Source organism: Glycine soja, chromosome 8 (genome assembly GCF_004193775.1).
Source record: "Glycine soja cultivar W05 chromosome 8, ASM419377v2, whole genome shotgun sequence".
In the NCBI taxonomy this organism is placed as follows: domain Eukaryota; kingdom Viridiplantae; phylum Streptophyta; class Magnoliopsida; order Fabales; family Fabaceae; genus Glycine; species Glycine soja.
The window spans coordinates 40,903,540-40,926,029 of NC_041009.1; the positions used below are offsets into that span (position 1 = coordinate 40,903,540).

General features: G+C 31.8%; 1 protein-coding gene and 2 pseudogenes across 1 annotated transcript; 1 reads left to right on the forward strand and 2 right to left on the reverse strand.

Annotated features, from left to right (window-relative positions):
- On the forward strand, positions 1 to 1,213 carry LOC114422721 (annotated as a pseudogene).
- A 3,619-nt stretch (positions 1,214 to 4,832) lies between these two features.
- On the reverse strand, positions 4,833 to 6,038 carry LOC114424186 (annotated as a pseudogene).
- A 3,078-nt stretch (positions 6,039 to 9,116) lies between these two features.
- LOC114423208 (metalloendoproteinase 2-MMP-like) lies at positions 9,117 to 10,793 on the reverse strand. The gene has a single exon (XM_028389870.1). The coding sequence runs from the start codon at positions 10,404 to 10,406 to the stop codon at positions 9,294 to 9,296; it is 1,113 nt and encodes a 370-aa protein (XP_028245671.1). The 5' UTR covers positions 10,407 to 10,793; the 3' UTR covers positions 9,117 to 9,293.
- Between the last annotated feature and the right edge of the window lie 11,697 nt (positions 10,794 to 22,490).

Below are 22,490 nucleotides of genomic sequence, written 5' to 3' on the forward strand. Positions count from 1 at the left end.
TTTTTTTTTCTTAAGAAAAAAAAAAAAGTCCAGTACATGCAAAATTAGCATTCTTATTATTTTTTCCAACCTTAAGACCAAAACTTAACCCTAATTAACAACCATAACCATCATGACTTATACAAACCCTACCATGTTCCCCCTCTTCCTCTCCCTATCCTTCTTTCCCTTGATCCAAGCCCAGCTCACCACCAACTACTACCAAAAAACCTGTCCCAAATTCTACGACATCGTCCGAAAAGCCGTCACCGACAAGCAGCTCTCGACGCCGACCACCGCCGGCGCCACGCTCCGCCTCTTCTTCCACGACTGCATGGTTGGCGGCTGCGACGCCTCCGTCCTCGTCACCTCCGACTCCTTCAACAAGGCGGAGCGTGACGCAGCCGTCAACCTCCCCCTCTCGGGGGACGGGTTCGACGCAGTGGCACGTGCCAAGGGGGCACTCGAGCTCGAGTGCCCTGGCATTGCCTCCTGCGCCGACACCCTCGCAGCGGCCGCACACAACCTCGTTATTGCGGCCGGCGGCCCCGCCTTCGAGCTCCGCCTCGGCTGAAAAGACTCCCTGGAGTCCAAAGCCACAGACCCCGAAAACCAATTCCCCTTACCAACCATGTCAATGTCAGAAGTCATAAAAATCTTCACATCCAAAGGTTTTTCGGTTCAAGAAATGGTGGCTCTGGTTGGTGCACACACCATAGGGTTATCCCACTGCAACCAATTTTCCCAAAGGCTCTTCAAATTTAACAAGAGTTCCGACATTGACCCTGCGTATAACCCTGAATACGCTGCGGGGTTGAAGAAACTGTGTGAAAATTACACAAAGGACCCTTCCATGTCAGCGTTTAACGATGTGATAACTCCGACGAAGTTTGATAACATGTATTACAAGAACTTGCGGAAAGGGATGGGGTTGTTGGCCACTGATAGCGCCATGTTTGGTGATTCCAGAACGAGGCCCTTCGTTGACACGTACGCGGAGGACGAAAATAAGTTCTTTCAGGATTTCGCACGTGCCATGGAAAAGCTTAGTGTTTTGCATGTTAAGACTGGTACAAAAGGAGAGGTGCGGTCGAGGTGTGACTCTTTCAACACGCTTAGTTATTGAACCAAGGAGAGTGATGGAACAACTATAACATGTAGAAAGAGATATAGATTGTAGGAGAAGAGAAAGTAAGAAGAAAATAACATGCACTAGACGTTCTGAATTAATGAATCTACTTACTACGTTGGAGTATGCTTTTAGCCACGTATATATCGTGGTGATGTAGCTTGTGGATAAAGTTTATATAGTTTTCTCAATCTACTTTGATATATTTACTCCATAAAATAAAAAAAACTTTAGTATATTTAGAATAAAGTTCATAGCTTCCTCATAGACGGAAATCTGAAATCAAATCTTTAATCACATATGATTAAAAAAAAATAAGATTATCTAACAGCTAGTTAATCACAATACTTTCAATTAAATTCTCGGAAAAACTAAAGACTTCATTTAATGTGTCTAGATTGCAGTTTGTAAAATTGTTTTTCAAAAAAATTAGGGTGTTTCAAACGATTTTAAAAAATCTTATAATATTCAATTAAGATTTGTAAATGATATAAAAAAAGTCTTGTAATATTTAATTTAGGCTTTTAAGAATTTTTAAGAAAGATAATAAAATTCAGTAGTATTCAATTAAGATTTTTTATAACTTTTTAAAAAAATTAATATTTAAAAATATATAAATTTTGATAAATTATTTTTTAAGAAGGTTTTTGATACATTTCATCACACTTTCTAGTATAAAACATTTATCAACAAACAATCTCACCTAAACCCTCAAACTTTTGCTAGGCCCTTTTTTTTTCCTATTAGTTACTAATTTTTTTTTTCTCTCATCACACATATACTTTTTTCTCTTTAATATTCTTCAAGATGTGTTTGTCATATATGTTTCTCCTATTCTTTTGGAATAAAAAATGTCAAAAATACTTCCCTCCTCTACACTTTTCCATTTGTTTTCTAAATTAAATTAATGTTTGTCATATATGTTAAGACTAACCATGCTTTCCTTATATTGATTATGCTCACCACTTACTTGACATAATATTTTCATGACTGTCACCCTTAATTTCATAATTTACATAACTTAGTAACTTTCCTAAAAATTTTCTATTCTCATCATTCCCTTCTAGTATATACTTATTATTGCGTCTCATTTACACACATGTCATTGAATTTATCATGAAGTAATTGTAATAATTAAAAAAAAATCAGAAAACCAGTTTATAATTTTAAATCTATTGTTCAAATCTAAAAGTGAGAATGAAAAGACATTATTGCAAGAAGCATTAGTATAGGAATACATAAAGTTAGAATCAATTTAGCTATTAAAAGATAAAACAACTATATCAATTTTACTTTTTTTTTATCCAAACCTTATCATTTTTTATTATTTCTTTTCATTAGCTCTTGTAATTTTGAATGTATTTTTAAAAATTCACAAAATCTTTTCAAATCTTATAAATCTATAAAGTCATTTCAAATTCTTTAAATTCTTATGATATAAATTCATTAAAATTAAAATTATCATAAAAGTCATGTAAAAAAATATGATAAATCATAATATTTCTACTTAATCTTTAAAATCCACAAGACTTTTTTATACTAAAATAGTCTTTAAAAATCCTAATCAAATACACCCCCTTAATTTTATAAAATGAATTATATTGAAAAAACATTTAAGAAAATTGATTTGTATTTAGAATATTATTTAAGTAAAAAAATGATTTTAGCATAACAAATGTTGTTTTAAATAATGTTAATAAAAATCCATTTTAAATGTTATTAATATAGGTACGTAAAAGGTATTAAAAAATATAGGTACGTAAATATTTAAAAATAATAATATTTTTTGGTTTAAGGTTATTAGTATTCCTTCTAAGAAATAAATTTATCTTTTTAATATTAGAGAAACATACTTCGAAAGAGATCAATTCCTTGAATGAAAGATACTACGCCAAGATTAGTAATTAATTCTATCCCGGTCATAGAATTTCTCGGGTTCACTCAATTTTTTTTTAAGATGTAATCTTTTGAATTTGAAATTATAAAATATAAATTGTTTCGATTTAGTCCATCTATGATGGACTTGTGATGAGTTATCCCAGGATTGGACTAGGCTTTAACACACAAAAAATATCCGCAAGCAATTACTTTTTGCACTTCACGAAATACATTCTGCACCTACTTTAATTTTAATTTAGGTTAAATTATTTTTTTGTCCTCTAATTTATTATTTTGATTTAATTTGGTCTTCTATTTTTTTTGGTTTAATTTGATCCTCTAATTTATAAAACTGATTTAATTTGATCCTCTAATTTTTAAAACCAAATTCATTTTTTTGGAAAATGTATATTTTGTAACAATTTAAAATTATTCAGTGACAATTTTGAAGTGATTTTAAATCATTACAAAGTGTGATTTCTTACAATTTAAACTGAATGACCAAATTGAATCAATTTAAAAAATTAGAGGGACTAAATTGAACCCAAAAAAACTAGAAGACTAAATTGAATTAAAAAATAAATTAAAGGACTAAAAAATTAATTTAACCTTTAATTTTTTTACAAAATCTTTAAACTACCCTGTGACCCACTTCTTGATGTTACGGATTAGGTAATCCACAAGTTAATTTTTACATAGTTTTTGAAATGACATAGAAATTCAAATTTTTGTTACAAATTACTTTATCCGGAGTGTTTTCCACAAATTATAAATATTATGTTTCGAACTACTCTTTCCAGGTTACCTAATCTTGAATTGACAAAAAAAAACTCTTGGATTAGGCAATCCTTAATGGTAGAAAATTATCATCTCTTCTATCAAACTTTTGTGCCACCTCTTCCTAGTCTTCTTCCCTCCTTTCTCCTTTTACTTTCTCTTTCCTTTTCCTTCTCTTTTTCATATTGGCGCTCTTTCTATTTTTGTCACTCTCTATACTCCAAATCCTTCCAATACGTTTCATACATATTTTTACCCTCCTCAACCCTTCGTCTTTGTTCCCTCTCCTTCCAAACACCTGGATAAACTCTCTTATCTTCCCTAATCTCAAACATTCACACCTACATCGGCAAAGATCTTTTTCCCTTCTTTTTTAGTGATTTGCTAAAATGGGTTTCTTTATATTATTCTAGTGTCCCTTTCAATTTATTCTAATGTTTGATGCTTCAATGAATTTGGGGCAGAAAATTTACATAAAGTTGCTATTAGATTATGCTTGAAACTTGGTGCATGCATTATTTCCAATGAATTTGACTTTCTCATAATTTCATAAGAGCATCTTCAATGCAAGAAACTCATATGGGTTTCTTAATCATCTTTTTGTAGTCCCCGCATCACATTTTGTGATCCTCACAGTGTCATGTCATTCATAAGAAACTCATAAAATTTTACTCAAATGCAAGAAATCGTAAGAAACCGCAAGAAATCCAAACATTTAAATAATTTTTTTATAATTTAATTATTATTCCAATAAAATAATTAATTCATTTTTTCAGTTTTTATGTACACAAATAATAAATATGAATAAATGAAAAAATATTAAATATAAATTAAAAATAAAAAAATTACATAACATTTAAAGGAAATATGTAACAATAAAAAATACATTTTTACATAATAATAGATATTTAAATACAATGGCATTGAAATAAAAAACATAATTATGAAAAACAAAAAATATTACATTAAATTAATTCTTATTTTCATTTCCGAAACATTCTCAAATATGCTCAACTAAATCTGCTTGAAGTTGGGAGTGTTTTTGTTTGTCATGAAGTTGTGCTCTTCTCTAAAGGTATGTTGATCTAATACTAGGGTGAGCACCAAAAGATACTTCAAATGTTGAAGTGTTATTACCTACAGTATCGTAATCAATATTATTTTGATATGTGTCATGTTCGTCTTCAATAATCATGGTATGCAATATGATGCATGCATAGATGATATTCTTCATTTTACCAGCATCCCAAAAACGTGACGGACCACGTATAATTGCGAATCGAGATTGGAGCACTCCAAACGCTCGTTCTACATCCTTTCTTGCCGATTCTTGTCGTTGTGCAAATAATTTTCGTTTTTCTCCTTGTGGCATTGAGATGGTCTTCACAAACGTGACAAAGTCTGGATAAATATCATCTGCTAAATAGTATCCCATATTATATTGGGTTCTATTCACCATGAATTGCACTGCGGGCGCACGTCCTGACAAAACTTCATCAAACACATTAGATCCATTTAACATAGTAATGTCATTATTTGAACCGGCGGTTCCAAAAAATGCATGCCAAATCCATAAATCTTGTGATGCCACGACTTCAAGAATGATTGTTGGGTTACGATGATCACCTCGACAAAATTAACCTTTCCAAGCAACTGGACAATTTTTCCATTCTCAGTGCATACAATCAATGAAACCTAACATACCTAGAAATCCACATGCCGCTCCCATTTGTAGTAGGCGTTCGATGTCTTCATTATTTGGTCTCCTCAAGTATTCATTCCCAAATATGGTGCAGATGCCTAATACAAATCGCTCCAAGCATTCCACTGCAGTGGTTTCACCAATTCGAACGTATTCATCGACACTGTCAGCAGGTGATCCATAAGCCAATATACGAATAGCAGTTGTGCACTTTTGCAATGGAGATAAGCCTTTTCAACGTAATGCATCGACCCTCATTTGAAAGTATTCATCATGGTTGATGAGTGCGTTTACAATTCGGATTAACACATGTCTTTGCATACGAAACCTTCTCCGGAATTGAATCTCTGTGTGCGCAGGATTTTCTGAACAATAGTCATTGAACAATCGATGATGACCTTCTTCACGATTACGATGCACCACTCTTCTTCTTTGGCTACGGCTAGTGGTGTTGCCATGTAGTTGTTGTTGGCTCTCAAGTATCAACCTAATGATTTCTTCATCGCTGTTATCTTCCAATTCCTCATCTATCATTTGATCTAAAACTTCATCTAAATCGATGGTTGGATCCATTATATGGTAACCAAAGTGTTTGAAATAAGAGAGAAATATTGTATAAGAATATGTCAAAATAATGAAACATTGAACATTTATATAACTTCATTAATAACGACTAGTTTATCAACGGCTAGTTTGCAACAATCAATTTTATAACAACTATTTTCATAACAACTAGTTTTACAACATAAAATTCTGAATTTAAGACACAACAATACCTACATTGCTAAAATTAAATATCAATCACAACATTAGCGTAAGAACTAAAAATTTAATATCCTAGTTTTTTCATAATATGGTCACAATACTTTTCGTGGTCTTTGCGTTGTTGTTCAAACATGTTGGAAGTATCCTTCATGAGGATTTCATACTCCATACGTCGTTCCTGTTCTTGTAGACGCTTTTCCTATGCCTCCTTTAATTGAATAAGTTTTGATGTGTTCATATTTTTGTCCTTCATTACACTTTCTATGCCAGATAAATCGAGAGTGTTAGGACATTCTTTTCCTTTTTGCTGCTTTTTGTCCAATTGGGCGAGACATTGGCGATAGCGTATCATATTCTTCGACTTCAATGGGTGTCTCTGGGTTAGAAGATGACGAGTAATTTCCAGAAGTAGAAACCTTTGTTCTTTTTGAATACTTTGACATAAATTCTGCATCAAATTTTGGTTGATCTTTCAACAACAACCAAGCATGCTCAACCTCAATTTTTTTACTTGTATCTTGTGAGTAAATCATATGAGCATCAGCCAAAACATCCTTCTCTGAACTTCCATTTCTCCTATGTTTATCTGCTTGTTTGTAGCACCCATTAAAATTTTGAACGGGAGGATGGATCCTGTTCCACCGAGATTTTAATTGAGTCCAACTTCTTTCACAAAATTGTCCGCTTTGACGCACATCGTCATTGTTGTATGCATTTTTTTATCCTTGCCCAATATTACTTTGATGTTTGGTCGACTCCTATAATTGAATCCTTTGATACATTCAACCATGATCGAACGAGAATCACATCTTCCGTGACCGAGAATGCGGTATGACTTTTTTTTTCCACTTGAATTTTCATCTCCTTCATCTAGTTGAATACCGTCTACACCGACGGGTGATTCAATTTCATTGCTAGGGAGCACAATATTGGATAAAGAAGACCTATAACACGTGTTTGAGTTGGTGGGAGTTGATGGTTGACTATAAATTTGTGGATTTTGAGAACTACCACTAGTAGGTGGCTCTACATTGGATGAATGATGCATATACCACATGTGTGGGGGTGGTGGATACATAATATACTGTGGTGGATTTTGAGAATTTTCACTGGTAAGAGGTGGTGGTGGAGACATAACATATTGCGGTGGATTTTGAAAATTTTCACTGCTTTGGGGTGGTCGATACATAATATATTGCGGTGGATTTTGAGAATTTTCACTAGTAGAGAGTAATTAGTTTTGCAAATAATTATAGTAACATTGATAATTATACTGATTAGGATCCATTTTAGAGAGAATAAAAAAATTGACACTTGATAGCAACAAAAAAAAAATAGTAGTACAAGAACGGTGAAAATATGTTGCACCGTGCATAAATTTATGCTGAATAAGCAAAGTGAAAATATTTCCATAACTCTGCACTTCAACGGTATTATTTTCAGATCAACGGTCAATAGCAATGGTAACATTTCCATCAACGATCAAAATCTTTCTCAATTAATTATCTCAATTGTTCAACAGTTCAGATTCATCCTCATTAATAACATGGACAGTTCTGATCGTCTCACCTCATTAAAAAGCTATCTACTTCTTTTCTCGATAATTGTTTTTCTCTCTCTAGCACGTCTTTTTTTCTTTTCACGATAAACTTTTTTTTCTCTCTCCAACAGCACCTCCAGAAGCTTCCCCCTCTCCTCCTCTCTATCTTCTTCCTCTCCTTCTCTGTATCTTCTTCTTCTCCTCCATGGCCACATTCGTCAACACCTCCAGCTACCACCGTAACACCTTCGTGTGGCCTCACCTTCACTTTGCGTCACCACCTCTGGCCATGGTAGCATCTCGCGTCACCTTCAGTGGCGTCAACAATGAAGCACATGGTTGGGTCTCCAAAAACGGTCTCTTCTCCGACCATGGTTGCGTCTCCGGCCATGGTCGCATCTATTGTCTCCATTACGGTTGCATGTCGCGTCTTCGGCCATGGTCGCATCTCGCATCTCCAGCCATGGTCTCTTCTCCATCTTGGTGCGTTTGCCTTCACCTTGATTGCGTTTGGTTTCTCCATTTTTTTCCTTTACTGTTTTGCTTGAATTTGGATTTAAATCACTTTTTTTTCTTCTAATTTTATGATTGTTAGGATTTATTGTGATTGTTCAACGACTATATATGTTCCATGTTCTTCCCTTGACAGTTTTATTTTCCCTCTTGTTGAAGCTGAGAAAATCAATTTTTTATTGTTTACATATTTGTTATGTTTGAGAAAATTTTTCCGCCACTGTTGCTCTTCTCTGACTCTTGTGTGTCCCTCTTTTCCATCCGAATGAATGAGTTTAAAGTTTGCTCATCCTCACCCCCAAAGGAGACACCTATTTGCTTCCACAGCTTCATCAATTATCCAAAACCTCTAATTAATAATGCCACGACCAAGAATCTCACAAAGTTGTACCTGTTTTTTCTGTGAAGGTCTCCCATATCTCTGAAAAATCTTCCACATTTCATAATCCCCAAAGTACTCGGGGAATTTGGAAAAGTAGAACGTGGTAAGGTCTGATCTCTGCTTCCTTCGTTCACTAGCTCTCTTAAGTAATGGTTGTGAATAAAGAAAAAGAGGAGTAATACGTTAGGAATTTTGTGGTACAGAATGATTGGATAAAAAAATGTTTTACAAAATACATATTTCATAATCCATTTTAAAAATTAGAGAATTAAATTTTAAAAAAAAATAAAAAATCAAATTCAATCATTTTAAAAATTAAAAGATTAAATCGAGAAAAAAAATTAAAAGAACACATTAAAAATCGAGCAACATTTTTATTTAATCTAAAAAAATTGGCCATGCAGAGAGAGCTTGTAGGCCCATCTAATCATTAATCTACTGAGCCTTGTCCTAAAAGTACTTCTTGGATTTATATAATGAAATTTTATTATTATATCATATACACCAGGAAAAATTCTATACGAAAGTGAATGGAAAACCAAACAACAATAAGAACAAAAAATATTGGGCACGAATTAATAAAATGTGCAAAGCATCATACCCCTACGATAAATAATAATAGAAAAACCTAAAATAAGAACGCAAATGTCAACAAAGCGAAAACGCCGGACGAGGGCCCCACACAAGTGAGGCACCGACCACCGTCGCTAGCGTCCCTCTCCGGTGCTGACGTGGCGGTGGAGCCATTGAAATTAGGGTTGGAACCATAGAGGAATTGAATCCCTTCGATGTCGTCCCTTGCCAACACCACCTTCTTCTTCCGAGAAGAAATCGTCGGAAACATAACCGCTTCTTCTACCGATGAGTGACCTAACCCTAGCAAGTGCCCAATCTCGTGCACCGCCACGGATTCTAAATCCACCGCTGTCGGCAGCGCTGACCGCGTCACATCGCCGGAAACCACCCAGTCCTCGGCGGCGTCCAGGTGGAACCTCCCGTTCGTCGGCGAGAACGCGTGCGCCAACGTCCCCAAGCTCCCGTCGAACGGCTCCCCGTCGCCGTGGTCGCCGCTGAAGAACCCGATCCTGATGTCGGCGCCGAAGTACGACGCCGTTTCGCGGAACTTCAGCGACGTCACCTCAGCCCAGCGCGCGAACGCGGCGGCGAACACGCCTTTCACGGCGTCGCTCAGCCCGTTCCCGGGGAAGAACGCGTACGTCAGCTCCTGCGTTCCCTCCGGCCACCGCGGCATGCCAGGAAAAAGAGTGAAGTGCGCCACCGTGTGAAACTTCGGCTTGCTAAACGACGCCGTCTCGTTCTCCTTGGCGGCGTTCATCGTGGTTGTGCCGTTGATTATATCGGCGACGCCGCACCGAGGCAGCACGATCTGCTGCACGGTGGCGTCGTCGAGGACGCCAGTGACGTTCAGGTTGAAGTTCTTCTGGTAAGTTTTGATGGCGGATTCGAGCGCGTCGTCGAATTCATCGGAGAAATTCGACGAGGGCGGCGCGTGAGGGAAGTAACCGAATCGTTCAAAGTATGATTTTAAATTGGCGAGGCCGTCGTACTTGTCGCCGCGGTGACAACCGGTAAAGTTGAGAAAGGCATCCCACGCGCCTCCAGTAGGGGCGTGGGCGTTGAGCCAGGAGGAGACGTTGGGAAAGAGTCGAGCTGAAACGACGACGTTTGTTAAAGAGAGGGAAATTAAGAAAGCTAGGATGATGATGGGTTTGATATTCATGTTTGGTTAGTGGGAAAAGGAATGAAATTTTTTGCTCTGGAAAAGTTGAGGGGTGGAAAGGAAATATAAGAAGTGTTAAGGGATGCATGTGGAGAATAATTTGGTAGTACTTGGTGAATGGTGATGTGATTAGCTTTGAAAACTTTGGGTCTTCTTCTTTTGAAAACTTTGAAGATCAGTGCCTATGAAAACGTCAGCGCCTGAGGGTTGTTCAACTTCAGAGTTCAGACAGTACGGAATATTACGGAGGTAATTTTACATTTATTTTATTTTTTTGCAACAATTTAATAATTAATAGTACTAGTATTTAATTTAACCATAAATATTTATTTGTTCTGTATTTATTGTCTTTTTTTAAATAAATAAAATCACAGATGATGTTGCTCTTTTAAAGTAAAAAGATAATATAAAGATTAAAAAAATACTTGATTTTAGTATAATTAATTAAATTATTTCTTATCTTCCTATCATACTTTTTTAAATCTGTCGTACTCTTACACTTACACTTGTTTCTCTTATTAATATATTTCTCTCATGTATATTCCAAAATATTTCTCAGCTATTCTCAATCTATTGAATTTTAATTGGAAAACATCAGAGTTTTGTGTTTCGCAATTTTTTTTCAAGAAAAAAGAATATTTTATATATACATAAGTTATGTACTGTTAAGTTTGTGGGTTTACCTCTTTGCAAATATATATGTCTTACCACTAAATTCATTCAGTAGGTTGAAAGATCTAAAGCATGTGACTGTGAGGTTGTAAACGGTTGGAGATGGGTGGTAAAGTGATTTATTCCTTTTTATCGTTTATTAACTTTTGTATTTCTTTTTGTGTGGTGGATTGATTCTTTAGTATTTGAGAATTGGTATTAGATAATACAAGAGTGTAAAATTGAGAAAATCATCTTGAACTTTTAATTGAATGGTTAAATAAAAAGAAATGAAGAGTAAATCATTAGTAATTCTTTATTGCTATTATTAGGCAGTTGAAAAGAAAAAAAGTTTAATCAATTACACACAGAAAATTGAGTTTCACAGTTGCTTGATTCAGTAATGAATCTGGGTTTGTTTGGATTTAGTCTTGCCTTTCATTTCGAGTTTACGTCCTCAAGACCTCGACCTTTTCTTAGAAAAATAAATCTGAAGTAGTAGATAAATTAATTTAATCAAAGAGAGATAAATAATATTGAAAAAAAAAAAGAAGGGAGAAGAGGCAGTCATGCAGAGTTGTTCAACAATATGAAACCAAAAAAAAAAGAAAAATAGAAAGGGAGAGAGTTGTTGAACAGTTTCAAAGACTGTTGGGTTGGGTGGCGCGGCAACTGTCATGAGTTCTGACACGTGGATGAAGTTTAGTGGTTCAAAAGTGCAGCTCATTGAAAATATCACTTTAAACAACTTTATAATTCAGTAAAAAAAAAACTTTATAAGACAAATGCTAAATAATTTTATGTTAAAAAGCAAAATCACACAATATTAGTTATAGCAAACATACAAATAAATATTTAGTGCTGTATTTATTTTAAAATAGTTGAAAGCATTAAATATAATATAATTAATATTTTTATGATATTTTTAGTAAGTTTAAGAAAAAAAACATTAGATTTTATAAATGCAAGTCATAATATATTTATACTATATATAATTTAATAATGTTATAGTATAAAAATTATTACTACGTTTTTATTAATCCAATCATTCAATTATAATAAATAAGATTCATTATTTGTATTTTATAAATATTAAATAACATTGATAAATGCTAGAAGCATTATTGATTTAAGTAGAAAAATTGGCAAGGCAAAAGAAGAAAGGAAGCATAGGTTTTTAAATATTCTCATTTTTCAATATTGTACTACTTGCAAAGCAATGATGGAGATTGACGATCAATGTCAATTTTTTGGTAGCTAAGGTCCTTATGGAAAAACATAGCCCTTGTTCATCAATTTTGAGTTATATAATTAAGGATATCACACGTCAATATATATATATATATATATATATATATAAACTTAAACAAACAGACCTCTCAATAAAAAGACTGGCCGGGGATGGACGAAATATTCAATTATTATTATTTTTTATAACAGATGAAATATTCAAATATGACATAATGCCAAATTTGACTTTTATATGGGAGATTTATTATATGATTTTATGATGAACCGTTATAAATCAGATTATTTTTTAACTGTTAAAAAACTATCAGCAATAATAAGTTAAATTTATATAATGGTTAACATGAAAAAAGCTATAAAAAATAAAATATATTTATTATAATGGTTAACATGAAAACAACTATAAAAAAAAATAAAATATATGTTTTTTTTTTAAAATGTTGATCTATTATAGCCGTAGCGAAATAAACTAACTGAAAAAAATAAATTAATAAATCTTTTATAGAGGTTACTTGTAAAATTACTATAAAGATTTAATAAAACTATTATAATGGTGTTATTTGAGTAGGACTATTATTAGCAACAAATTTCTCTCATATTATATTACAATGTAATAAATCAAGAACAATTTGAATAATTTTTATCCTCAGAAAAATTAAATTCAATAAGCAAATACATAATATATATTATATATAAATTATATCGTGGAGTTAAAGGAATTTATTATAAACTCATGAAATTATCTTCGATTCACATGTTGGAAAAAAAGAAACTGTACCGTGATAGATTTTTCATTAAACTTTCATGATGTTAGTCAAATATATAAATGGTATTAAATGTATCTTCTTCTCTACGTAATGATGATGTATTTAACTTATGTTGACTTATGTTTTAGTTTAGCCTTTTGTCCAACCTCTACCTGAAAAAGTTAAATATAAATTAAACAAATTAATTTCAAATAAGAGAGAAAAAAGAAACGAAGCATAACAGGAACGTTGTTTAACAGATTCCAGCATCTGGGACCGTTGCAATTGACATGAACTACTGGCATGAGGTTGAAGCTCAGGATTGACCGCAAGAAAGTCTTTTCCCCATGAATTTTAATATAACTAATACCTCCCTTGTTATATATAAGAAATAAATAAGAACTTTTTTTTCTATATATAAAAACCATAGCATCACTTTTAAATGTATTAATCATTCATTTCTTTCTATACCTTTATTTATTATAAAAACTATTAATGAAATAAATCATACTCATTAGTGGAAAAAGATTTCTTACAAAATGAATAGTGTTATTAAATGCAATCACCACTTGATTCATTTGATTCAATGAGTATTTTGAAATAAAATTTAAATTTATGATATTATTAATTAAAGTTAATCAAATTAATTATTTTTATTGTTCTTGATGAATTAGTATTTATTTTTTATATATAGTAACATAAGTAAATTTTAGTATATGTATAGGACTAGGAGAAGGTAAATATTTGGTTTATATAAATAAAATTTATGATAAATAATTTTTAATATATAAATCATATTAGAATTAAAATTTATAATAAATAAATATATTTGAATATATAAATTATATTTTAGATTTATAATAAATAATTTAAATAGTAATTCAAAGTTGTTTTTAACTATTGATATTTTAAAAAAATATAATTGAAATTTAATTTAGAAAAAATAAAAGATGGTATATTGACAGATAGATAATTAAGGAAATAAAATATATAAATAAAGATAGTTGAAAGAGAATTTTTTTTACTAGTTGAATGAAAAATCTGTATATGTACTTTCAAAAGTGAGAAAAAAATAGATTAAGAATGTAAGAGAGGGAGAGAGAGTATGGAATTTAGAGGTACAACCAAAAGTTAATTTTTTTGTATGGAGGTTGCTACTTAACAAATTACCAACTAAAGACAATCTTAGGGCAAGAAATGCATTGTAGATGAAGAGGATTGCAAGTGTGTTTTTTGTAATAGGTGTGAAGAAACAGTGAATAATTGTTTCTTCACACGCGAGGGAGTGGTGGAAGTATGGAAAGCTTGGTATTGGTGGTTGGACATAAAATCAGTCTTACCAAACTCACTCCAAGCACATATGAGCCAACATGATTGCTTATTACAAAACAACAAAGACAAGGAAAGGTGGATGGTGGTGTGGGTAGCGATTGTGTGGAACATTTGGCTTGTAAGGAATGAGTGCATATTCAAAGGCTGAGTATTTGAAGCTCAAAGCTTAATGCAAAGAATAGCCTTCACAACATGGTCTTGGCTTAGTGGGAAAAGCAAAAACTTTAATTATTCCTTCACTCAATGGATGGTATCACCGGGGGCATGCATAACCTCATTATTGCCCACGGAATGTTAATTTACAATTTACTTGCTACTACGTTTAATTGATGGTTAAAGCATGTGATTTGTAATTATTTTGGGGTACTTGGGAAGGATTGGACATAGATGTTATGCTATCAAGGGATGCTAAGCATCTTATTGATTTGGTTAGTAGCTATAGCTTACTATTGTATTTATCTTAATTAGGTGCTTCTGGTACTCCTATATTTATAATATATTATTCTTTTGCCTAGCAAAAAAAGTTATATATTATAATTTATTCTCTCACTTTTAAATAGAAATGACAATTGTATCTGGATCCAATGAATACTCATAAAAATATTCACAACAGGTAAGATAAATATTCACTTGGTTGGTGGAGATGGGTGCAGCTATATGATAAGTTCTAGTGCTTTTATAATATTAAGAATATTTATTTGTTTTTAAAAACAAAATATTGAAAGAAGTACAAACAAGAAATAAGATTTTAATAATTCATATGCATTGTTAGTGCTCCCTATTAATATACTTAATTTAGTTAATTATATTTACCTACCAAAAAAAATACTGAATGCATATATTGTTTTTGGTTTTATAAAATTCCATCTCCAGCATCTTTCAACTCGCTCATTTTGTCAACAATTCCACAACATGTATGCAATTTTACAAAAAAGCGTGTTAATATATAAATTAGTTAGCAAATATTGACATCAAATAGAAAAATTTAAAATTTAAGTAAAAGTAACTAACATTTAAATCATAAAAGTAAATTTATAAATTACTCAAGAAAGAAAATTTTATATGAAAATGTATTCATACCAAAATTAGAGAACTAAATATACATGATAATATATGTTAATTAAAACATTTTAAATAAAATAATTCTGTCAAAAATGTAAATGAAAAAATATAGAAATACTTAATAAATAACTTTAATGAGCTAGGTCATCTTTTTGTTAGATATTTCTTTTTAAACCGCCAAAGTAAATACCGTAAAATGTATATTTATTTTGTCCATGCATTCCACGAGTTTTCCAACTAGAGCGGTCCATCACAATTCACAAATCTATCCTTTATCTTGGGGAAAACATATTTTTAGCATTGGACGAATTTTTTTTATTATTATGTTTGGGTAAAATTTTTCATGCCCAAACAATAGTAATTTCCTTATTACCAAACAGTTAAAATTGGATAGATGCAATTTGAAAAAAAATAAATTCTTTTATGATCTAATGGATCTCATTCCAACAGATAGAAAAAAGACAACTTTAGATTATTTGTGTAAGACAGATCATTAAGACCCATAATTCAATTGCATCTTTCTCTTTAATAATACATCACATTTTTTTACTAACATGAGAAAATCTTGATAAAAAAAATCAGATGATAGAACATGCATTACAAGCAATGCAAGAGACCGTATTGAAGCATTGCCATGGTGTATGCCACCATAGCTTCAAAGAAGCATTGAATAGTGGATCATAGAGTGCATGATTACAAGTTTTGAGCAAATCCAAATCTCATTATGATTAGTTGTGGTCATGTTTTAGTGTTCTTCATGAAATTAAAGTCGTTTAGATATAGGCCAAACCACTCTCAACACCACCATATGAACTTAGTAGCTCATATATTGACCATTATTCAAGCAGTTAACTTACCATCAAGATGATTGAATATTAGTCTCGTTAAGATTAGATATTGTTCTGTTAATTATGATTAGAGAGCAATTAGAGATTTATTCATTATCACTTAGATTAGATTGATTCTATGTAATTAATGTAGATCCTATTTGGTCATTATAAATAAAGGATTAGTTATTACTTAGATTAGATTGATTCTATGTAATTAATGTAGATCCTATTTGGTCATTATAAATAAAGGATTAGTGTGATCATCCTTGACATGATTTTCACTACTTTCTTAATTTATTTCTCTTATTTTACAAGTACCGTGTTTTTTATGACATTTTTTTAGATATAGGCTAAACCACTCAACTTTGTAGCTCATATAATGACGATTATTATTCAAGCAGTTAGCATACCTTCATGCTGATTAAATATCAATCTTGTACAGTGTTTTTTTTTTCACATTCTTTTTATTGCTGACCATCAAGCTGTAGATACACAATATGCCGTGTCAAATGGTTTATAGACAATTTTAGAACACCAAAGTACTTGATGCCTTAAGTTAAATTTAACAGGCAATATAATTCCAAATGGTAGAAACGATGGAAGACAGATCTAACATCGAGAAGGCCTATCATCTCATTCATGTTGGCATATGGCTCCAAGGTGTTATAGCCAGGCAGTTCCATCTTGTATTCACCAAGAATCTGCAAAATAATAACAAGACATAAGGGTTATTATAATGCTGAAGGTTCATGCATTTACTGAGATATCATGACTTACAGTGAACTCGGTTACTTGAAATGGAATTAGTAATGGAACCAAAAACTTCAACCTCTTTGTATTTGAAAGGATAAAGGCAACACAAGTTGTGGACTTCCCATCACTGTATACCCATTCATCTTGTTCTTGAATGGTGAGTAATTCATCAAAAGATATCCCACGCTTCTCAGTCTCTACTAAAATATCATGCAAATACAAACCCTGTACGTAAATAAAAATGAAAGATCCCATTACTTAAGAAAAAAGGCAACCGGATTATAGTTCAGCAAACTATACTACGTGAGTTCTTCTATCCTGGTAATTAAACTTGATGAGCTGATATTTCAGTGGAATTTTCCCATTAGGAACTTTTTGAAGATTCAATTCTCAGTAAGAAGAACACACAATTACAATGAATTTATTCAAACCAGCATGCCCTATGTACACTCAAAGACTTACGACTCAAAATGTCAAATCTAAAAGGCTAATGAACTTTATAGATTTCACACTTTACCAAAAACAATTTCCACATATTAAAACAAAGTCAAGCATTTTGTGAAGAAGTCCTCATATAACAATCTTCGGTCATTATAAAAAATTAAATACTGAAGTAAAACTAAAAGACAGAATTTCCATCTTGAATCTATTGAAATTATAGAAAAGCAGCAGAAAGCCAGAAACACACTCTGCAGTCATTAGCAAATCAGAAAATCTCAGAATAAGTCCATTTCTGCTTTTGACAGTTGTTCCCAAAAGTAAAAGATATCAAGGAAATCAACAGTTGAGAATTATGATAAAATCAAATACATATATGACAAACCTTAAAATTAATAACAATCTCAACTGTTTTATTTTCTAATTAATGGTTATTATTGCACTTTATTCTCTAAAGTGCACTCTCCTCACTTTAGAGAATTCAAATCCTAAAGAAATTTCCTCCTAATAAAAAAAAATCCAAAAGAAAGACTACACTTTGGTTCATTTGATTGGCACAAAACTGTCAGATTTTACCTGCACAGAGAACATACCATTGAGAACCAGACTTCCATTGCACTCAAAGTCTACATCTACAATCTTAATAAATAAATAAAAAATTAATTTGGTGCCTCCTTTGTATTTGAGAAATGCTGGGGCATAGGCAGGGTAGAGAGTTATAGCCTCAAGCACTGTTAGGTTCATTGCACAAATACATGCAAGCAAGCAAGAACCCTTTTAATAAGAGTATAAGAAAACATGCATATATCGCCACAAAGCAGTAAGTGTTGCATCACCAAAATCCTTGATGGCAACTTAGTCCTTCCATTCCATTGTCATCTTACCTGTGTGTCTCCACTGGTAAGTTGCTTTCTAAACCCATAAGCACTAAACTAACTATTCTTTGCTAGGCTGTTTCCTATTTAAGATTTAAATTACCTTTAAGCAACCAGTTCAAACTTAAACCATCTCATAAAATATACAATAGTCTACTGGAAAAACAGCATGTTGTTCACAACAAAGTTTACTGGTTCAATTGTATACTTATTAATTATGATACAGTCAACCAATAAGTAATAAGGAAAAGTTTTCTACCAAGTGAGCATCAATAGTTGTCAGCTACGGTGTCAATCCCATGATTGTCAAACTCTCTAGTTAACAGTTAACTTGTTAACTCTTACGAGTTTACCAGTCCCCTTGTCTTCTGCAAGTTGACTCTTGAGTAAATTCTTTTTTTAGTAGACTCTCAACAAACTCTATAAATTCTAAGTAAACTCGGTAGACTCTCAAGTTTATCACTGAGTCAACAAGTTAGCAAGTTAAAAAAAATCAGACCAAAATGCAAGTTATTTTTTATTGTTTTCTGTATAACATTCAACATACCTTCGTTTAGTGTATTATTCTCAAATACAAAATTCTCATCTTTATTCATATCAAATCTTTATTCCTTAATAACATCAAATCTTGGATGAGAATGATCTACCACTACTATAACCTTTGTAAGTTATTATCTAGAAGTGATATATTATTACTAGATTTGATTATTTAAATATTCTGAACTTTATGATTTATTATTTTATTTTGTTATATTGTTGAAATGTTTAATTAAAATGTTATTTGTAGATATTTTATTATTATGTTCATATGAAGTAGACTCTTATGAGTCTATGAGTTGAGTCATGAATCGAGTCTATAAAATTCTCAAGGATCTAAGTGAATTTTCAAGTTTGATAATCTTGATAAATCTAACTTAATTTCATATTGTGAAGTTTAATTTTGCTCGCATTTGTGGATGCAGGGGAAGGAATGCTTTTTGTGGATTGGAGTCATCCTTAAGAGACAATTGCCACTATTATTTCTTCACCCTGCGCAAAGACACATTATGCTGCTATGATCAATTAAAATAGAACATACCTTAGTCACCACCCCCAACAACAATGAAACAATTACAAAATTCCAATTCAACTGGCATTTACATGATTACATGGATAATATTAAGAGTAAAAAGAAACAAAATTTATAAAAAATTAATCGGTTTCTGACCCATGTGAGTTTGGAGGTGGGGCCCGGAGGGACACGTGGCGAAGCAGGGTGAGGTGGTGGTGAAGTCTTCGTTGACTACAAAGCTGCAGTGTGGTGATTTTTTAGTCAAACAACGGAGCTGGAGGCCAACCGCGACTGACTCCGTAATTTGAAGTACCCTGCTGCCACGGAAAATCATACAAAAACAGTAAATACATCGTTTATGCTCTGTTTTTTTTTTTTTTATCTAAAAAAATGTTATGTTTCTTTTATTCGTATGAATTAAAAAAGAAAAATGATATGCATATAACAATTTGTATGATAATTCAAGGGATAATTTTTTTAACTAACGAGTATGATTTACTCCCTTTATTCGTTTTAATAAGATCCTTCCAACTAAAATTATCAATAATTTATATTATTTTCTCAAAATTCACCTTAATATTTTTTTAAACTAATCATCTCTCTTTTTTCACTTAATTGTTTTTGACTTAATTATCACTCATATGATCTAATACTGATAAGCAAGAAAAAGAGTTAATCTCAATCATTTCTAAAGTAAATGATCAATTTCATCTCCACATTTCACTCACTGACAATTCGATCATTGTACTATGAAAATGATAAGTTATTCTACAATTGTGTAAATGTACTAAAAATTTTAATCCTATCATAAGTGATCTCCATTTTTGTTAATGGTGAGTGCATACGTGACACAAGGGACACTCCTTGTCAACTAATAATATTTTGAACTAAAATGCCACTGAGAAGAAAGTTCTTCTTCGTAATTTTGTAGTAATACTTTATTCTATAATAACAAAATGATAACATGATAAGAAAATGGTCTATGATCATAATGTGAATTTAAAAACAGATATGTATCATTAAACTGCAAATTATATTAACGTTTTTGTTATGTATTTGTTTCGACTTTACAAAAAAGAGAGTGTTATGAGTTTGAATTAAGGGGTAAAATAGTCATTTTAATAAAATTTAAAAGTTGGTAGAGATAAATAGCAATTCTTGTAGGACCAATAGCAACTGGATCCCTATAAATACTCAACCATGAAGCGTACTGCAGGGAGAATATAATGGTGGCCTTTTTTATGTTCCTTATATATGTGTGGGCTAAGCCTCAAGGGAAAGGACTCTGTCCCATTCTATGAAAAGCTTGTCATTGCTGATGTTGCTGAACTTATTGCACAAGGCAGGCACCAAAGTTATTTATTATTATTCGAGGAAAATCTAATGAAGGAGTTGTTACAAAGATGCCACCATTTCTACCAACAAAATACTATAATTAAGTCATCCTAATTTACTTTGAGGTTTCACTTTGAATACTCCCCCTTAACCAGTTTTCTAATAATATATATTTGGAAGTTGTGTAGTGAATTTCTATGTCATTGTCCAACCCACATCATGTACAAGTAGAACAACGCTTTGCATTAATAACTCAATTTTTATTCAAAGATGTATGATAGCTGAGAGTTATCTTGAAACTTTCTGACATTGTTCCCACCAACTTCTACATTGAAGCCAATATGACATATATGGAATTCAATTTAAGTGGACAAGTATTCACCGCGTGACCTTTTGATATTCATTTAATTAAAAAAGGTTTTAATTCTTATAAGGAAAAACAAAAAACATGTAGTCCTTACATATACATATAATTCAAGTTTTTGTTCTTATTATTTAGAGTACACTTTTCTCAGATTATCACCGTCAATATTTTTTTATAATAATAATGAACTGTCAAAAAAATTGTTCAAAAATTAAAACTTACAACTTTTTTTATATAAAAAGGATTAAAAATAAAAATACGAATAATTTTAGGGACCGAATGAACCATATATATAACCAATTTTTATTGTACCTTTTCCTTTTAAATATGAAACTGGTCATCTTTTTATTATCAGATTCTTTTTTTCTTTGATTTTAAACCTTTTAATTTTAAAATTGGTTTACCAGAAAAGACTCTGACAGCCGACAGGTCTCTTACCTAAAGAAAAGAAAGTTGACTCACATCGTTTAAATAAAAGGTCAAAACGATCAATGATAGGTAAATATATTTGATTTTTTTAAAGTTCATCATGCATATTCTTAACTTAAATTTTCGCTTAATTTGATCTCTTCCAGGAAATAAAGGGTTTGACCTTTTTCCTCAATAGCGAAAGAATTCATATAAAAACTTATAAATAGCATATTTTTAACAATTTTATTTTAAAAGGTCATTTAGGTGGCCCAATTATATTTATGATCCCAGTACGTTGGTATTCCCATAATATTATAGCATATCTTTGAATTCCATTTTCAGAGTCCTAGCCTAATCTCTTTTGTGTTTGAAAAGATGAAGGATGCTCCCAACTTTTAGTTTTCTTAATTATTCTATTTCACATACGCGTAAGCATGCTTTGATTACCTGTTTGGTAAAGTAAGATCCAAAGCTCAAATTATATTGCTATAGTACAAAAATATGAAAAAGATATATTACAAATCACAATCAAATTTGTAAAAAGAAGATGCCAAATCTGGAGTTATCAGCAAATAAAGTACCAGCTATACGGTGGATTCCTCTTATTTCTCTATTAAGGCCCTTTACAAAAGCCAGCCACTGATTGTATAATATAGCTTAAGAGTCCAAGATTCTTTGAATATTTGAACATCCACCAATTCTAGGTCAGATCTAATCTAAAAAACTTATTTGGTTCGGATAATATGCCTCTTAATAATAAAGGTTGAACTTAGTAATTATGAATGGGCTGTGATTGTAGAAAATACTAAAAGTTTAAAGTTTGGAAAACACGGTTATTAAAAATGTTTTGGTTTAATCTCATGTAAAAATGAGTTTGAAAGAAAAATGAGTTTGAATCATGTTTGATTACTCTTCAAAAATATGTTTGAGATTAAAATTTAATTTAAAATTAAAAGTCAATTTTTGAAATGCGACTATTAGAACATCT